This window comes from Myotis daubentonii, chromosome 2 (genome assembly GCF_963259705.1).
Source record: "Myotis daubentonii chromosome 2, mMyoDau2.1, whole genome shotgun sequence".
NCBI classification, from domain to species: domain Eukaryota; kingdom Metazoa; phylum Chordata; class Mammalia; order Chiroptera; family Vespertilionidae; genus Myotis; species Myotis daubentonii.
In genome coordinates, this window is record NC_081841.1 from 194,644,360 (window position 1) to 194,664,042 (window position 19,683).

A 19,683-nucleotide genomic window follows, 5' to 3' on the forward strand; every position below is an offset into this window, starting at 1 on the left:
AAGAATTACACAGGGGAGCTTTTCAGTGTAATACGAATGATAAATCTTCTACATGCTGTGGGATCTACTGGCCTATAAAAACAGAGTGAAGCAGTTTCCACAGGGCTTAGTTTGCTTGAAATAACTTAAGAACAAAGCTTCATTCTTTCTATGGGGGAAGGGAAGGGAAAGGGAATAGGAGATTTGGAAGAGGGGGGCAGCCAACCAGACTCAACAGAAATGCTTGGGCAGAAGCTGTACTTGTGCAAAATTCAACAAATTATGCCCCATTATGTGCAAGTGTATGCAGAAGTGGATCCCACCTTCCAGTAAAGGAGAAAAAAGTGCAAATAAAGGTTGGTAGTATCCCCCCCCCCCCCCGCAAAAAAAAAGATGACACAGAGACTGGAATGAACCAAGCAAACTTGAATCCAGACACCCAATATAGTTTATCAATACATTTTTGTAAAATCAAATTTTCTCTAACTCCTTTACTTAGGCTAGGCAGACCTGGTCTTGGTGTTCTATTTGTAGATTGTAGTGTAATAATTGGAAACCTCTCCACATTTATTAACATGAACTGAAGCTTTTCTCCTGATTTTTTTCAGCTTCCCTTCCTTTAGCTAAGCCCTTTGCCTTGGGGAGGCTATGTGTCAAGAGTGCAAGGTCCCACCCTAGCCGGTTTGACTCAGTGGATAAAGCTTCGGCCTGTGGACTGAAGGGTCCCAGGTTGGACTCCGGTCAAGGGCACATCCCCATGTTGCAGGCTCGATCCCCAGTAGGGGGTGTGCAGGAAGCAGCTGATCAATGATTCTCTCTCATCATTGATGTTTCTATCCCTTTCTCCCTCTCCCTTCCTCTCTGAAATCAATAAAAATATATTTAAAAAGAAAAAAGAGCACAAGTCCCCTCTAGACATTTCCCTTCTGTTAGAAGACACTGAAGACACTACAAGTGTCCGGGGAGAGGAGAATGTTGGCTTGAGCCTGGAAAGGGGTAGAAAGTGAATCCTGGAGGCTGCTCAGAGGCAGTGCCCTGGAGGAAGTTTCAAGCAGGAGACTGGCAGAAATTAAGGGAAGGATGGGTGTGCTTATAAAATGGCTTTCAGTTAGCCAGGATTTTCCAGGCTTCCATAGTCCTGCCTCCCACTTTCTAACTTGTCTAGGACCCTGGAGCACATGTCTTTACTCTTCCAACAACAGAGGGCCCTCTTCTGCTTTCCTGAAGATTCAATCATTTTATTTTCTTCAAGGTCCCATCAGTTCTGCACTGTAGTGGATAATGAATTCATAGAAAATTCAGATATTAGGTATATATAACACAGAATTTATGATTAAACAAAGAAAATAGGAACTTTTGTCTTCATATTTGGAGATGGATAGGGTAAGAAAACGTCACCTCTCCTCGAGTATAGAGAAGAGAGAGAAGACCCTTGACCGCCTCTCCTGCACTCCTAACTTGTATACTTCTCAGGTGTTACTCTTCATGAAGAACATAAGGCATCCAGATGCCAGACTCAGTGGACCTATCAGAGAGTTGACAGCCTAGGATGGGAGGCAGTTTGGCAAAGGTTAAGGGGGATGGAGAACTGATGATCACAGCAGGACACTTCCCCAGCCACTGCATATTCTGTGCCAGGCATAGTTCCAAGTTTGTTACCTATTAGAACTCACTTAACCCTTATTTTCTATCAGGTACGTGCTCATCTAACCTCTAGTTTTACAGGGGAGGAAACTGAGGAACAGAGAGATTAAGTAACCCACCTAAGGCTGCCCAGCCAGGAAGGGGCAGGCAGAGCCAGGACTCACACCTGGAGTCTGGCTCCGGGGCCTGTGTTCTTAGACACGGTGCTATGCTGACATGTGCCGAAGGAGCAGGTGAATTCAGGAATTCACGAGTGCTCTCATATCATGAAATTTCTTGACCCTTAGCCCAACTTTAGTGAACAGAGAACCCTGAGAATATCTGAGACTGAATTTCTTGCTAGTCCAGCAGGATGGGAGTTTGGGGCTAGAATTGAGTGTGATTTTGTTACAAATAATAAAATGGCTCTTTCTCTGAGAGTGTTGATGGCTTTTGATACCTGCTGCATAGTTCATGAAATAACTTATTTTGTTCTTTTCCCTGTTCTTAATAAATAGGAACCCATTTTTGCAACAGGCAAAGACTCTTCCACCTGCAGCACAGGCCAGGCAAGCCTGCAAAGGGAGGGAACTTAATGTTATAAATTCATTGGCAGGCCTTTATGAGAAGAGGCCTAAGATTAACAATCATGTTGTCTGGGAGGAAAAGAGGCAGGAAAGCCAATCTATACATTGCTGTTACCGAATTCAAGGGCTTCGTCACTTGGAGCACTCAATTCAAGATTGAGATGTGGTTGTTGTTAGGTAGTTTTATTTACTTACAGCAAGTAAAGGAGGCAGCGGATTCACATGCAAAGTTCTGTCTCCTGGAAGGAAGGCTTAGCCATTGCTTATATACATTACTAGAGGCCCAGTGCACAACATGTGTGCACAGGGGTGAGGAGTGGGTTGGGGGGGGGTGGGGGGAGGGGAGTCTCTCAGCCTGGCCCGCGCCCTCCTGCAGTCCGGGACCTCTTGGAGGATGTCCATCTGCAGGGAGCAGACCTAAGCCAGCAGTCGGACATCCCCCAAGGGGTCCTTAGCGCTGCTGTGCTCTCCAGCAGTGAACTCAGCTTCTGGCTGAGTAGTACTCCCCCTGTGGGAGCACACTGATCACCAGGGGCAGCTTCTGCGTTGAGCATCTGCCTCCTGGTGGTCAATGCATCTCATAGTGACTGGTCGTTCTGCTGTTTGGTCAATTTGCATATTAGGGTTTTATTATATAGGATTTGGTTAATTACATGTTGATTTCTTCTTTGCAGTTTGTCTACACTTATCCAGTTCCTGGATGGGTTCCTGTCAAGCCCATCTTGTTTACAGCTGTGTCTGCAAAATACTGTGCTACATTTTAACATTCAGCAAGAATAGCATTTGGTAAGAACTGCGCAGACCCTGAGACATCTTGTCCTACCTAACATCATTACTGTTGTGAATTGATGTATTGTTAGCGTGTCACAAATTACTATACCTCATTTTTGTTCAAGGTCACACTCTACTTGCTCCCAACCTGGATCACCTGCTTTGATTTACTGTCCAAAAAGCAGGATTCTTCCTGTGCCACGGCAAGGTTTCAATCCTTGCACAAGGAGCCTCATTCAAAGAAACATCCCAAGCCCAACCTCTGCTCCCCACCTCCCTGCACACTCTGACCAGGAAATAGCTTCAGATTTGCTGACTTTGATCAAGCCTCCAGGAACTAGTCCTGTGTTTCTGTTGTCTCTTAGCAACGCCTCACAGTGTGGCTTTATTCAATTGCCATCATCACCTGCCACCTGAAAAAGGAAATCTCTCAGGATAAGGGAAAATCTAGGTCTAGTAGAATGCTACTCTCTAATGCACAGACCTGGCACTCTCCATAAAGATTTTCTGGGCCTGATTTCAAATTCTCCAAAATTGTATTAAATGATGCTCTCTGTTTTTGCTAAAATATATGACTTTTATGATATTTATTCTTTCTAATAAGTGTAGTTTACTCTTTAAAACTTTTTTATACTTTTGAATAAAATGTATATATATTTTTAAGCTAGAATCTTAATTTTCAGTTTGGAAAGCACTCGCTCTATGTATATATGATCACATAGTTGTTATGTCCCTTTATAATGAATTATATAATTCACTCCTGAATGCAAGAGAAACCCCAAAATGAAACCCTTTTTACATTCTATTAAGCCACCAAGATTTCCTTCCTTCACTCACATGGCCTCTGAAGCCCATCGCATTACAAATCTCCCCCTAACTAAATGGAACAGAGATGGTGAGTTCTCATATTAGGATGCGCAGATAGTAACTTGCACAACTTTCCTATTCAGCCATCACCCCACTGTAGGCCTACTCTGATTATTACACAAGCGGTAAACGTTGTCCCTATTCTGCTGATGTTCCTTGTATATGTCTAAAAGTGCCTCTGTGCCTAAATGTTTGCCCGCCTTAGACTTCAAGCTTGTAGAAAGCAGGGAATGGACCTTCCATCTTTTTTGTGCTTTGTAAAGGACCTACAGAAACATTTAATATATTCTTTTAATGATGCTTAAAGTAACTTACATAGTCAATAGTATAATTCCCGCAACTACTTCTAATTGGATTTATGTAATGCTTTTTTTCCGCTGGAGGGCTTCAGAGGCTACAAACAACAAGACAATGCAATAAATGAGCAGAAAGCAGCCAGCCATAAGTGGTTCACAAACGGCATAAAAAGGCAGTGGACGGGCAATTTGCAGAGAACTATAAGAAAAAGTTCACTTACTAAAACAGACTAAGGAAGAGAATGGATTTTGCCATTAGCTTTTTAAAAATGGCATGAAAAGTAGGAATGATTTATTTAAGTTGAAAACATTTATTTTGTAGGTTGTTTAAGCATGGAGTAAGCTGATTCATTAGGAGAACAGTTATCACTGTTGAGGGGACATCACTCACAGGAACGATTCACAGAGTAGATCTAGAAAACTCGGCCAACAAGCTCAGCCAAAGAGAAATTTTACTCTAATTCCTTGGCCACAGGCCACCCAAGAACTCCCTAAACATTAGTCTAAGCCACAAGAGAAATACATTTTCATAAAACACCACTATTTATAACCCCCAAAATAGCTTGAAATTTTATTCTACTCTGGGTTGTTGCCAACAGTGCCAAACCACCCCTTGCTTGACAAGTGACCAGCCTGGCGGCCTCACAGTTCAATGCCTTACAAATGTGAAATGGAGGAATTAAGGGGTGTGAGGAAAGAACTGAAGGAATTAGTGAAAAGGAAAGTCATTTAGAGCAGTTTTGCCATAGGTGATCTCAAAGGTAAGAAATGCTTATGGAGCACCTATGTTATGTAATGCATGCTGGTTTTGTTGTCATTGTTTTTGACTTTGAGAATACATTTTTTAAATCTGAGGCAGTGCAACAAGGAAGGGCTTAGTTAGGATAGAAAAAGCAACAGGAGAGAGCCTAGGTGGGGCTGCTTTGGCTCACTGGAAAGTCAGAGAAAAGGGGCCTTGAAGTCAGATTCAGAGGGTTAGCCTGGGATGAGCTGCTGGGGCCCATTGCTTCCCCGGTTGCAAGTCTCATGGGGGCCCTTAGAGTTTAGGTGATACGCACCTGTGAGGGAAGAAAGGCATGGGCGTGCTCCCGAGAGGGAAAATGTGTTGTAATGCATTTTGTAATGATAAACAATAGTTTTTCTATTTAATTTCTAAACATTATACACTGCAACAAATTATACTTTTTGAGGTTATAAATATCAGAAGGATCTTCTCTATTACCTATCATTAGAATAAAGATTCATTTGGAGGAAATCTTTAATCCTTGAGTAACTGGAGTTTTCTCCCTCCTTCACCTGTCTTAATCCTTCATGACTTTATCATACCTGTAGTTCAAAACTGAAGAACTTCAGGGAAAAAAATTAGAGCCCCCTATTGTTCAGAGGATTTAAGTGGTGTGCCTCAAAGTTTCTTCAACAAGATTAGGAAGTGGGATGGAGGGATAGTAAATCCTTTAATCTGCAGAATAAAGGGAAGTGGATCATAAATGCATCCACTCTTCCCTTAATTTCTGTGTTTCTCTAGTGCTTAAAACTTTCCAAAGGCTCCCCATTGTACTTAGAATAAAATTCACACTCCTTATCTGAGAATGAGGCCTTATGTGATCTGTCCCTACCTATGGCCCTGACTTTTCCAATAATTTATGCTGATAATCCCACAGGTACATGGGACTCTTCTGCTAACTCCTTCCAGGAACCTTTCCCTTCCTGATCATGGATGGCTATTGTCTGTCAGTAAAGTGTCATTCACCTTCTCCATGAGGCCTTCTCTCGTCACATAAACTATTCATCTCATCTCATCACTCCTCCCTGTTTTATTTTCTTCCAAGCACTTGCCACAATCTGAAGTTTGATGCCCATGTTTTATTTACTTGCTTATCATTTCCAGCTCCTAGCAGAATGTATGCGCAGGGACTTCGTCTGTCCTACTCACTGCTGTTTCCCTGGTGCCTAGAACAGTGCCTGCCACACAGCTGGTGGTTAAGAAACATCTCTGGACTGAATGAACCCAGAAGTTATTTGTTCAGCAACATTTTTCATCTGGATGTGACCATAGTCATAGTCAAAAGCATCATCTCTGAACACACAAAATCAGAAGCTAAAAAAATCCACTGTAAAACTCATGATGAGATTTTATGCTAGATGAGCCACTTAACCCCTTTTTACTTTTCCTTTACATAATTAACAAGTTTGTCTTACAATTTAAATAAATTTGTTGTCTAGTTTCCTGGCCTATGGTGGATTAAAAGAAGTACATTAGAGGTAAACATGCTAATAGCAGCAAGAAAGGAGAGGCCAGCACGGAGAAAACTAAAAATTACTAAAAAGCAAAAAGAAGTCAGAGAGCTGAGTATTTGGGGGCTTATTAAGTATAGAAGCAAATAGTGTTACAAATCTAAAGTTGACAACAAACAGTATCGCTATTATAGTGATTACTTAAATTATCAAGAAAATCATATTATGTATGTCTAAGGAAACAGGGAAATAGCAAATGCTAACTGCTCCTTAGAAAAGTTTTTATCCACTATGTTATTTTTAATTCTTATTTTGAAGGGCAAGCAAAATTCCATTTTTTAAAGAGAATTAATTCCTGTGGCACATGTTAAAGGAACTCCTTTCCTTCCTTCCTTTCTTCCTTCCTACCTTCCTTTCATCCCTCCTTCTCTCTCCTTTCCTCCCTGCATCCCTCCTTCCTTGCCTCCCTTCCTCTTTTCACAATTAGAACTGCGTAGCTAACTAATCATGTCACCTTAAGCTTGGGGAGCTAGAAAGTACATGGCTTACTTTGACTTTGAAACACACCAGCTCTGTAGGCCTTTATGGCATGTTCTTTGGGGTTCTTCTCCTGATCTTATCCTGCTCTTTTCTTCACCTCAACCCTGATTTATAATTTCTTAGAACTGATTCCTTATCACTACTGTAGTAACCTTTACCATTATTTTAAGTTATTATCTGTGCTATAGCTGTGGGGTACTTGAAATCCTTTATGGGAAAAGGCTGAATGTATATAAACAAACTCTCCTGAAATCTCGCTGCTTATGGCATGGGACAAGTAGGGTGACATTTTGATTGTTACTTTATCAGACCATCAGACTGACCACTCAACGGAGAGTAACCCAAGCTCCTTGCAGATAAAATGGGATTTTCCAATGATAAATGCTTGAATAATGCCTGGGAGCGTAATCTGGACCTGGTAATTGAAAGGTTAATTTAAAAAAAATTACACATCCTGAAAATTGAAAGTTAAATTCCAAAAAGTTAACATTGACTAAATATAATCACAGGAAATATGCACAACACAAAGGGCAGCCAAAAAAGAGAGCTACAGCTGCTGAGCCTGAAGAAAGAAGGAAAGTGGGCTTCCTAAGAATGCAGTCCCGTCCCGCACTAGCCCAGCAGTGCTAACCACACGGCGCACCATTCTTTCTTTAGCCCACATTTTGTTCTTTGTGGATAAGGTTTAGTTCAAGAAATCGGTATAAACCAGTTCAAGAAACGTGGCTTATCTTTATTTTTTTGCTGTTGTGCTGACCTCCAATACTGGGTCAGGAGTTCCAGTGCATTGCTATAAAGTTGAAGAGATCTCATGCAGAGTCCAAGATGGCAATCTGTTTACTATAGCACCCCACTTTCACCGGAGGACTCACATTTGTGTAAGTCTTGTAGCATTTATGGTCTTTAAAAATCTACAAGGAAAACAATCTTTGAAAGAGAAAATTTACCATATCATAACCAATAGCAGATTCTGGAAGCAAATCTATTTATAGACCACATAGGTATTAATTTGATTCTACTATATTGCTTAGTTTAGGGATGCTCCTTTTAAAAATCTCCCCAAGGACTATTAAAAACTGGCTTCCCTAAAATCTGAGAGGACTCAGACAGGACATTTAGACAAAACAATGATCTTATACATTTTAGTTGACACCTCTCTGAAAATGTTTTTGGTCATTTATTGGGTTGGCTGCCCATACTTGCTCCCCTCCTCGCCACGTCCCATTCATTTCCAGAAACTGTCCCTTTACAAGATTTACATGGTTACAACCCCCTCTGGCTCTCAGCAAACCTGATAGAACCATGTGAGCTGCATCTAACCCTGGCTCCCTCCATAGGTTGGGTGGGCACCCAACTCGCACTGGACCAAGGAGCCTCCTCTCAGGGGAATTGGGAAATGTGCCTATGTTGACTTAGTTGACTTGTCTCTAAAGAGAGGAGATAAAAATTTGGGAATTGCGAGCGGCCATATTCTCCCTGTGGGGACTGGAGGGAGCAGATGTGCACACCGAGAAGGAATGATTCCGAGAAGACTGCTGAGAAGGGCAGAAGGCGATAGAGAGTAGAAATGAAAAGAGAAACCTGAGTGTTCTGGAGCCCTCGTTCCAGTTGGTCCTGAGGTCTTTCTGCATCTCTGTCCTTGGGTTCTACAAGACCTTCCCTTTACACACATGTGTTCTCCTTCCAACGAATCCGCTTCATTTGGGGTTAAGCAGACTTGAGGGTTTCTACAACATATAACCAAGATTCCTAACTAAATCTACAAATGATAGAAGACACTTTTGTTCAAGGGTACAAAACTTCAAAGTTAAACTGAGGCAATCTGTTGGAACTGATTCAAACTAGCTGAGTGAGGTCTTAATTCCTGAGTGGAACTGATTTTCAATATTCCCTTTCCTGAATAACTGATTCTTGAGACTAAAGACAATTCATTTCCTTTTAATATTGGAGAGTAATAAAAACATAATTCCTTTTTGCATAGTTATAAAAAACTCAATTTAGTCTTTTTGTCCAAATCTCTCAGGCAAAACCCAATACTTGACTAATGCTACCAATATTTTGTAAAAAAAAACAACAAAAAAAAAAACACCCAAGATTAGAAATTTGAGTATATATTGACATAAAATGTTTTAAAATATAGTCTAGTTCTTATCTATCCTCTGGATACTGGAGCAGGAAGAGTTTCCCACCAGCAGTGACTTCAAAATATGATGGACTTTTAGAAATTTGTCATTAAAAGCCATAGTTTCAGTTGAGTTTTCACAAATACAGGCACAAATGGATTGGCAGGAATTTAGAATCATGGAGCTAGGAGAGAGGAATCCACAGTCCAATCTTTTCATACCTCAGATGAGGAATTAAGATCCAGAATAAAAGGACTTGCCCTTACTTAGCTAACTTGAATCAAAGGAAGGGCTAGAAGTCCTAAGTCCAAGCTCTCACTCCAATTGCTTTTCTATATGGCACAGGACACACAACTTAAAGTGGCCCACATGCTTGCTCTCTGCTCTCTTCTTCCCTTCAAGAATGCTGAGGTGCATGTAGTTCCATGAGGGTAGCACCTATGCAGGGATCCAGAAGACTTCTGCGTGTGACTATCCAAGGAAATGGTAAGGAGAGAAAAAGACTGAGAGAACATTGTCATGGGAACACCACGGCAAATCACAGGATGAAAAGGAACTGAAACCCATCCTGCTGTCTCAGGCTTTATTCACTCAAGTGGTAAATCAAAACATCTGAGCCCAAACCAATGCAGTGTAAAATAAAGATAAGCTTTGCAATTTAAAAATTCTAAATTGCTCTCCAAGAAGGATTCATATAAAGACAGAATTACCCCCCCCCCCAAAAAAAGACAGAATTATCTAGAATGCTGTTTTATGAGCAGAACAGTTTCTGAACTTATGACAGGCCTGAAAAGTCAAACAGGCTTGGTTATATAATTAAGTGTTTACCCTAAATAAGATAAATGACCTCTTCCTGGGGGTTACGTGTACCTGGGATCAAACTTCAACTCCAGAACGGAATGTAATTCAACTGGAATCCAGTCAAAGGAGGAGGTATCAATCATTAGCAGACAGACAGCCTGAAATTCTGGCCCTAAAATTTTGTGGTGGGGATTTTGTGTTATTGGTCAAAGAAGGCACTGACTCTTTCATATCAATAAATGTTAATCATCTTTTCAAAGGTTCATTCGTTCATTTATTCAACTAATTATTAAATGCCTGCGATGTGCCAGGCACTGTGCATTTAGGTATGGAGCCATCCTAGCTCCCCACTGAAGTCCACGGTCTGCCGGAGCGATTTGGCCCAGTGTACAGGCTGGGGCAAAAGTAGGTTTACAGTTGTTTGCATGGAAAATAATACAATAATTAATAAATAACAATACAACCTACTTTTGCCCTATCCAGTATGTAGCTTCCTCATAGTGAAGTCACTTGGCAAAATAATTAATCTTTAGAAACAACCTGAGGTAGATAAATTAAATTGATACTTTTATTTCATTAAACAGTTTAAAAAAATTTTTTTTTATTGATTTCAGAGAGGAAGGGGGAGAGAGAGAGAGAGAGAGAGAGAGAGAGAGAGAGAGAGAGAGAGAGAGAAATATCAATGATGAGAGAGAATCATTGACTGGCTGCCTCCTGCACGCCCCCTAATCAGGACTGAGCCCACAACTCGGGTATGTGCTCTGACCCGGAATCCAACTGTAACTTCCTGGTTCCTAGGTTGACACTCAACCACTGAGCCACACCAGCCGGGCTCATTAAACAGTTATATTTCCTTTCTGGATTCATAGACTCATAGTCGTCATAGAATGTCAGAACTGGAAAGACCTCAGAGAACAAACAAGATAGCCTAGCTTTGCTCATGGAGTTGCCAGTGGCCACTTTGTTAGTTAGTTGGCAGAAGCAGACTTCATTTTTATCTCTTTAAGCCCAGTGCCCATGACCTTTACTCTAAATTAAAACTTTGTATGAAAATTTTAACAGGCTTATATTTTACAGCCTTATATTTCAGATGTTGGATTTATTTTAAGGCAAAATAATCCAAGACACAGAGTTAAAACAATTTTCTCTAGTCTGTTAGGACCTGTTTTTAAGCAAACAGACCTACATTGCATTTCTATTCATTACCTTAAGGCAGGGATTTTCCACTGGTGAGCCGCAAGAGGCACACTGGTGTGTCGAAAGAATTTTTAAAACATGCAATACCTGACTATTTATTCAGGGGCACTGACCTCTTGTCTCTTAGATTATCAAATAAAAAAATGACAACAGCCAATACAACAATAGTTGTCCAGTGTGGATGAATCAGAATTATACCTACTTTTTTGTCAGATTGGCAAAAAATATACTTTTTACTGTGCAGCAGAATTTTAGTAATTAGTTTATGTGTGCCATGAGATGGAAAAGGTTGAAAATCGCTGCCTTAAGGAATAATGTACCGATCCCTGTCTCCTTCACACACCACGCCTCTCATGGACTCCTGTCTGTCTTACTCACTCTAACTCTGTCTTCTAAACCCTGAACACTCCTAGAAGCTGGTGATGAAAACTCAAAAAGTTCATTGTGTTTCAGGTGAGAGAGGAAGAGAAAAAGGAAGACAAAAACAGAGACGTAAAATTTCCTGGGAATTTAAAGCTACATGTGAAAATTTTGTGGGGTTTGTGAAAATGGCATTTGGAAGGGAATTTAAAAAATATTTTTACTGCATTTTCTAATGTCATTTACATACCAAAAGTTGTTATTATTTCAAAACATAAAGTATGTAAGAGATGAAGACTAGTAAAGAAAAAGTTGTAAACGTCCCAAAATGATTGAAGAGAAAGCTTTTCCCTCCCGTTCGAGTTGCATCTGTGACTTCATATGGGCTTCTTATCTTCAGTCCCAAACTTGTCACACGTTGTCAGTTCCTGGCATTCCCACTGAGAGGTGGCAGAATGTGGGGTCCAAGAAATCATGAGGGCAGGCTCTGGCCCCAGACCATGGAACATGTTCCGGTTCACAGACTCGCCACAGAAATGTTGCAACCCACAGAGGGCATCACCAGAGCTGGAGCTCCGCATCCTCCAACCCCAAGCTTTCACTGCTTCTAGTGCTTGTTCGCACAAGGCCAGGTCCTTAAGACCTGAAACTCCTGAGGGTCCTTCTCGCAGCCTCTCCACCAGGGAAAGTCGGAGTGCAGTAGAGACCACCAGGCCCAGGAAATGGTGGGTTGACTTCCAAGGAAATCTCACCCTCTCAGAAGACAGTGAGAGGAGGCTGAAGAACTCAGTCTTGAGCTGCCAAGCATTGGTCTCAGGTCTCAGCAAGTTGCTGACCATCCTCAAGCATCTGTCCCCTCTTCCGTGGAATGGGGATGATAACAACGTACGTCCTCGCAGTTTTGAGGTTTGGACGCCTTGTGTCGGTCATAGAGCGCGGTAGTTGTTTATACCAGAGCCCGGTCATAGTATAAATTAAAAACCAAGTGATTTAATCCACGGCAATCACTCATTATGATATTTGGAAGGATGTAAGCCGACAAATTTTCACTAAGGAGCCCATTTGTCTCAAAAGTGAGAATATACACTTGGCCATTTGGAGCATTTGTGGAGAAGAGAATTTATACTTAAGATTCAGATTTTCCTGCTAGGAAAGTATCAATACTGTGGTACACATGTAGGAACAGATTTTGCTTCCAACGTTTCACTTTAATAAATATAATTGATCACATTTCTTCCTGAGTATATCAAGTGAAAGGTCATACGATGGGTAGTTAAGGACCTCCATATTCATAGTGACAAAAAGGCATGTTTCATGAACCTTCTGCCACTTTCCTGTGACTCATAAAGCTAAATTCCAAAACATGAGAGGGCTGGGTAATTCTCATGCACTAATCTATCAAATCCAGAGGACACTGTCATCTGTTCAGAACTGGGCAGCTATCTGTGTTGATTTTGCTACTTTCCCAGGTACCCAGGACCATGCAGAGGTCACTTGGTTAATAGTAGCCACAGGCATTTAAAGAACTTGTGGTTCTGAAGGTATTAATTTCCCAGCTCCCCTCCTTCCCAGGAAGAGGGAATCACAACATCTGACCAGCAAGGTTAAGAGTAAGTTTTGGTAGCCCTGCTTCCTCACCAGACCTGCCCTACATTTACACCTTTAACTCCATGGCTTCCCTGGTCCTACTGATGGCTTCCCATGGTGTCCCACTGATTTTTCTTCCCCTCTTCTCTCCCTTAAGACAGGGCTGCTGAAGGTTCCTTTCAATTGCTCAACACTTGATCTCCATAGCAAATCTCCATAGCAACTGTGAGGCAGGTTTTCCAGATGGAAAAACTGGGAGCTCTGGTGGGTTGCTCAAGGTTAGACTTGAACCTGGAGTTTCTAAGTTTTTAGCGAGGAATCTCACAGTTATTTATTTATTGTTAGCCCTTACCCGAGGATATTTTTCCATTGATTTTCAGAGAGAGTGGAAGGGAGGGGAACAGACACAGAGAGAGAAACTTTGATGTGAGAGAGACATATTGATAGGTTGCCTCCCCAACACACCCCAACCAGGGCCAGAAATCAAGCCTCCAACCGAGGTATGTGCCCTTGACCAGAATCAAACCTGAGACCCTTCAGTCCGAGGGCCAATGCTCTATTCATTGAGATAAACCAGCTAGGGCACAATCCTTATTTTAGATGGCTGGGGGCCTATTAGACTTCTGCAGACAAGACAGAAATCTATCCACTTGAACCAGCTCCCAAAACACCTCTCCCTCTAGAAATGGCAACAGCTCTGAAGCTCTGGCTTCTACTTGGATGGCAGGAAGGGAAAGTAGGGGAAGATGCTGTTTTCAAGTCATCAGAGCAGCTTTAAAGTACACAAACAACTACCATGTGACCTCACAGACAGGGACTGGTCTCTGACGCATGGGTATGCCATTCCTCCTCAATCTCTGTGGGAAATGAGAGGTACAAGATCTGGGGTGGAATGTAAACTATTCCTTAAGGGAGCATGCTAGCATCTCTCTTCTTCCAAGAATTCCTTTCTGAAGAAAACTTGGGCTCATTCTTTCTCTCTGATTCTTATCTGTGGCTGTACTGGCTCCCTGTTTAAAGGGGAAAGAGGAAGAAGGGGGGTATGTAGAAGCAAGTAGGAGAGAGCCACGGAATCCAGGTGAAACAACAGCATTTCCAAGCTCCAGGAAGGCCCCTTCTCTGATGTTGTGAATTCCCTCCATTTCTCCTGTGACTTCCCTGAGAGCCACCTCCTCACCGACTTCCACATACTCAACCCAACCCACACACACTTTTCCTCACCCTCACCCCCATCTCCTAGAGATGTGCAACGTATAGAAGGATGTCTGTGCTACTGGGAAAGAGAAAATAAAACATCATTTTTGTGTGTGTCCACCTATTTTGGGAGCGGTACACCTGAGTTGGGTGGAGAAGGCAGGCTGGGCTCAGGCATCAGCATGATGAGGAGGTTGAGTCAGAGAATCAGATGCTGATAACAAAGAGTAGGCATGGCCGTGTTCACAGGCAGAGCCCATAGAGCTGAAGAGACCCTGGAGACCATACAGCATTACCCTTTCCCTTCCAGAGCAAAATGGAAGGTAGGAGGCTCATGTCCAGGGCTACACATCCATGGGGGGAGGGGGGGGCGAGCTGGGAGGTGGAAGTGCGCCTTAGAAGGGCAAGGGTGTGGCTGAGTTCTGGAGACCTCCACAAAACCTCCCCTAATTCTCCAGTGACCTTTCTGGCCTTGCCTGTTTGGAAGGAGGGGAGGATTTTTGCAGAGCCACTTCTCAATTTCCTTATCTGAAATTGGGGATGTAAGCCTCTATTTTTCAGGGTAGTTATGAGGATAAATGGATGAAAGACAACACCTAGCACCATGGCTGGCGTGTAAGAGGGCTCAGTAAATGTCTGGGCACCTCCTCTGTCTTTCCGTCTGGTCTCCCTTACAAAGTATGCACTGCTCTGCCTGGATTTTCTTCTATCTTTGGCAGAAACCTTGGGAAATCGTTACTCATTCTGTTTGCAAACAAAATGTTGCTAGTGTCTGGGAAGGTGTCAGCGCACAGGGGGAGGGCGGCCCGGGAAGACCGCGGCCGGCAGTACGGATGTAGCCCATCGGGAGTGGAGGGAGAGCCAAGGTGCGGAACTGGGAGCCTGTGGGCACTTCTGTGCTCCCTGTTCATTCTCTCTTCCCGTGGGAACAGCTGGGGCCTGGGGAATTCAGCCACACACGCTTTCTTACCTTGAGAGGCGGAGCGGTAGGTGGGGCCGGGTAGCTCTTGCTGGTCTGAACGGGCGGACGGGATCTGTAGAGCATTGCCCTCCTGGCCCGCACCATGGTACCTGTGTCCTCGTTACAGCTCTTCGTGGCTACCTGGCCGGTGGCAGTCCCTCTCCTCAGCTCGGCCCTCTCACCCCTGCCAGCAGCGTGGGCCAGGGTGGCCTGTGGAATTGAGTTTCCCAAAGCATTCCAAGCCTGAGGCTCTGCGCCCCACGGGTCCTGGGGGGCAGTAATGACCGGCCAAGGCTTCCGGCCCAGGGAGGGATTGCTGCTTCCATCGCTCATGGTGGCATCTGGGCTAGGAGGTCTGCATGACAGGGGCTGGAGCCGGCCAACTTTCCTGGAGGCCGGGGCCAGGGAACGCCTGCAACGCGGGGATCCGCAAAGGCCACCCCTCCTTACATCCAGATCCTGGGGTTTTTCCTCTCCCTCCTTCTCCTGCTTCCGAGCAGAGCAACTGAAAGCAGCTGGTGGCTGTGTCCCACGGCCCTCCTTCTGCAGCAGCCGCGAGGGAGGAGCAGCCAAGCCCCGTGTGCGCCTGAGGTCCTGGCCTGCCAAGACGCCGGTCCTGGGACTTGGGAGAATGTTTCCCTCCTCTGGGCCCCTTGGGGCTGCGGTCCAGGCTGTCGCTGCTGGAGACGGGGCGGGGAGAGCTCTGCCAGGGGGGGCCTGCAGCTGGATGAAGAGGAAGGAAGTTTTCATCTGCTGCTGCTTAGGCTGCTCAGCCATTTCCTCCAAAGGGGTTGGGCTGGTCCTCGCCAGGGTCGCGTTTCAGACCTCAGTGCCCAGGCATGCAAACGCCAGCAGCTGTGGGCAGACATGACTCGGTGGCCCCATGGTTCCACCAACAGCAACAGCCTGAGGACGCAAATGACACCTCTTCAGCACGGAGGGGGGATCTTCAAGAAGCAAGGATCAGGGATGATCCTGGGATGCCACGGGCCTGGGCTCTGCACCCACTTCCTAGAATCACAAAACCAAGCAGATTGGTGGAGAAGGACCTGGGACGGAGGGGTGGGCAGGGATGGCCAAGGCTTGGCCTGTCACACCTGGTGTCATACGGGATTCCCTTTTCATCACTGTTCTCCTCCCCATATTTGAAATGAAAACACTAATGCTATTTGTTTAATCCTAAACTGTACATTAGACACACCTGTTGGGTATCTGGACGGTGAGACACTTGTGATTTATAGATGAACCCCCGGTACACTTCAAAGGGTACTTTTAATCTACCCTGCCCGCACTGATAACACAGTTGCAAACAGCTTTCATGTTTTAATGAACTTCCGCTTTAAATCCTGTGGACTACCCTGAGGGATAGTCCCGCAGACCAACATGGAAATGCTTGGCATCACACAAACACGTGAAAAATAAATTTTAGAAAAGAGACAAAAATGAAAAAGAAAAAAGAGGGAAAGATAAGATAAGAAAAAAAGAAATCCAGGTAACAGATCAGGGGTTTATCGAGGAGGGTTTTCTGTTTGTGTGTAACAATACGTTAGCCTTCTTATTGTGTTTAAAAATACTTTAGCCTTCTTAACTTGTGAGAACAATAGCAAGTCACCTGGAAACTCACCGAGGGGTTCACATTGGGTGGCACTGGAGGCTCACGTTCTCTCACAATGGAAAAGAAGATTTTGGGTCCTGCTGACCTTGTTCCTGGGGACAGAAGAGGATGAGGGGTGAGAAAACTTAAAAAAAAAAAAAAATTTGAACTTGACTGGAAGGGAACCAGGAAATTATCGTCTGAGATAAAATGAGCAGAAAGCTGGCTGCTCTGCACACAAGAGCCAGGGCTGTCTCTCTCCCCATGACACCTGGCCATTATCTCACATTGGCAGCACCCCTAAAGTAATAGAGGGCCTCAGCCCTGGCTGACCCCTGCGGGCCAGGGTGCCTTTCAGAAAATTCTCAGGATGGGTGATTGGGGCCCTATGTTTTTTTTTCCTTTTTAAACATCTTTACACAGGTTTTCACCCAAGGTTATGGCAGCTTTGCCCACATTTCCAGAGAGGTAACATCTTTTCAGATGTGTCCAGAGCTGTCTGGACCAGGCAGGAGCCGCTATGATCCCTTATCAAGATCTGTTGTCTTGCCCTGACCGGTTTGGCTCAGTGGATAGAGCGTTGGCCTGTGGACTGAAAGGTCCCGGGTTCAATTCCAGTCAAGGGCATGTACCTTGGTTGTGGGCACATCCCCAGTTGGGGGTGTGCAGGAGGCAGCTGATCGATGTTTCTCTCTCATCGATGTTTCTAACTCTCTATCCCTCTCCCTTCCTCTCTGCAAAAAATCAATAAAATATTAAAAAAAAAAGATCTGTTGTCTGCAGAATGTAATTCTCCCAAGAGCGGCTATTCCAGAAAACAAGTGTTAGAGGCCGTGTCCCAGGCAGTTCCAATGGCTATTCCACACAGAGTTTTATGTCAAAGCAGTCACAGTCTGCTCTTCAAACTCATTCATTCTCTCAGGTGAAGTCCGCAGCAGTCAGTCCCTGGCAATGAAATTGGGAGCCTTCTGGAGTCATTGTTCCCAATTTGGTTGTGACCTGTGGTGACTCACAGCCTGATAGAAAGAAAAGAAGGTAGTAACTATAGCCTCTCCTGCTACTGGATGTGTCCAGTGCCTTCTAGACTCAAGAAAGAATGAGAGACAAGGCAGAGGCAGGGGCAGGGCATGGGATTGGGGAGAGCTTGGCGGAAATGAAACCTGAATTGGCTAGAGAGGCAGGAAGAAGGTAAGAGGGGGAATGTCCAGGGCATGGACATGGGGTCTGAACTGAAGGCTCTGACCCGGGAGAGTCAGAGCAATGTCAAGAACAAGCATCTCGACAAGTAAAAATCCCAGTGTTATCTGGTCTCATTAGAGTCCACGTTTCCCCCTCCTTGTTGCGTAAGGGATCACACCATGCCTTTGCTGGGACAGAACTTGTGTTTAAAGCTGACCCAGGTGACCGGTTCTTGACTTCTGGATCATTCTGCCCTCGCAGGAATTAGGGAATAGAGCAAAAGAGTAAACTCCCCATGAGGGACTGAGACCCACGCTGATTTACCTCTGAAGCCCTCGTGCAGGGCCATTACTGGAGGGTAATCCTACTGCAGGCTAAAAAGTGGGTACTCAGTAAGTATGTGTTTAATAATTGTTCTAATTAAGACCTGATAAAAACCTCTTTCCCTTCTATTTAAACAGTGCCTCATTGTGCAGGTCGGTGTATCATACACATAGCTTTCTAAACTCACTGCTGGATTAGTCATATTTTTATTGTGTTTCCACCTGTCCCTAGCAATTAAATTGGGAGACTTCTGGAGTCATTGTGCCAATTTGGTTGTGACCTTCAGTGACTCACTTCCTGATAGGAAGCTATATGTTAAAAAATTACCCATATGTAGTTCTGATCGGAGATTACAGTTGAGCCAAATGTTCTAGGGAGAAGAGTTGCAACACCAATATTTTTTGAATGGCTTTTGAGAGTGTCTAATTTGAAAATGTCGTTCTTTTCTTTTTCTTCCTTTCACCATAAGGAGCAATATGTGATTGGCATCAGAATAAATGTTATTAGAAAGTGCTAGAAAGAGAAGTATTAGCGAGAGTCAGGGTCTGGCAAAGATGTCAGAGACATGGTGAAATCCAGATAAGATCCAGAAGGCAGTAGCATTTGTGTGGGTGGGGAAGACAGAAGAGAAAGGGCTCCAACAAGCGTCTGAGTGAGGCTTTGCATGGTGGGCCCGGGAGCATATCCTATCTGAGGGGAATCACACAGAGGGACAGTGGGAGAAAATTCCAGCCACTGGCTGTGGAGTTGATCTTTACGTTGGAGACACTGGAAACAGGTCATAAGCATGGCAGACGTGGGGTCTTAGAAGACCAGTGTAGCAGCCATTAGTTAAATGGTTTGAATGGGATGAGTGAGCCCTGGAAGGATTCAGTGGGGGTGAGCTGGCAGAGAGGACCGGATGGAGCTAAGAGGTACTAGGATGGAGAGCAGCATGTCAGAGCCCCTGTTTGGTTACAACTAAAAGGGCTCCAGTGCTGGCCTTGCCTCTTGTTAGTCGTCTTGGGCAAGTTGCTTTATCTCTGGGCCTCGGTTTCTTTACCCTTATGGCCTCTTGAGGACTAAATTGGAAAGCAAATGGAAAGGGTGTGGTACATGGGGGCAGTAGATAAAATTACAGCCATTACCCAATTTCATAGAAACAGGGCATTTTCTCTGATTACTTATAAACTGTGCACTTAGAAATAATTCCCACTCCACTAATCAAGCTTTTTAGAAGGCTGCTTCCAGTAAATTCACAACACTACGAGGATGGCTTCGCTGAGGAACAATCTGGAGCAATTAGAGATTAAGCGAAGGAGGTACAGTCTCTGGCTCTGGCTTGGGCCTCAACCACAAACACCTCAAACCTCACTCCTCACACCTCAAGCCACCCCCACCCTTCCCCTCCCCTCCCCCTCCCCGTCCCCTCTGTGAAGTGGAACCTGCTCCCTGCCTGGCTGTGAGGACCCGCCCCCGCCCCCTC

General features: G+C 44.2%; 1 protein-coding gene across 2 annotated transcripts in view; it reads right to left on the bottom strand.

The window, feature by feature from the left end:
- The window catches only part of PSD3 (pleckstrin and Sec7 domain containing 3), a 526,912-nt gene that overhangs the window by 429,639 nt on the left and 77,590 nt on the right, over positions 1 to 19,683 (bottom strand). For both annotated transcript variants that reach the window (XM_059685223.1, XM_059685224.1), the window contains exons 4-5: positions 16,746 to 16,828; positions 15,131 to 16,132 (exon numbers count right to left, since the gene is read on the bottom strand). In XM_059685223.1, the coding sequence (XP_059541206.1) occupies positions 15,131 to 15,898 (768 nt within the window). In that variant the 5' untranslated portion in view covers positions 15,899 to 16,132; positions 16,746 to 16,828. The remainder of the gene's footprint in view (positions 1 to 15,130; positions 16,133 to 16,745; positions 16,829 to 19,683) is intronic.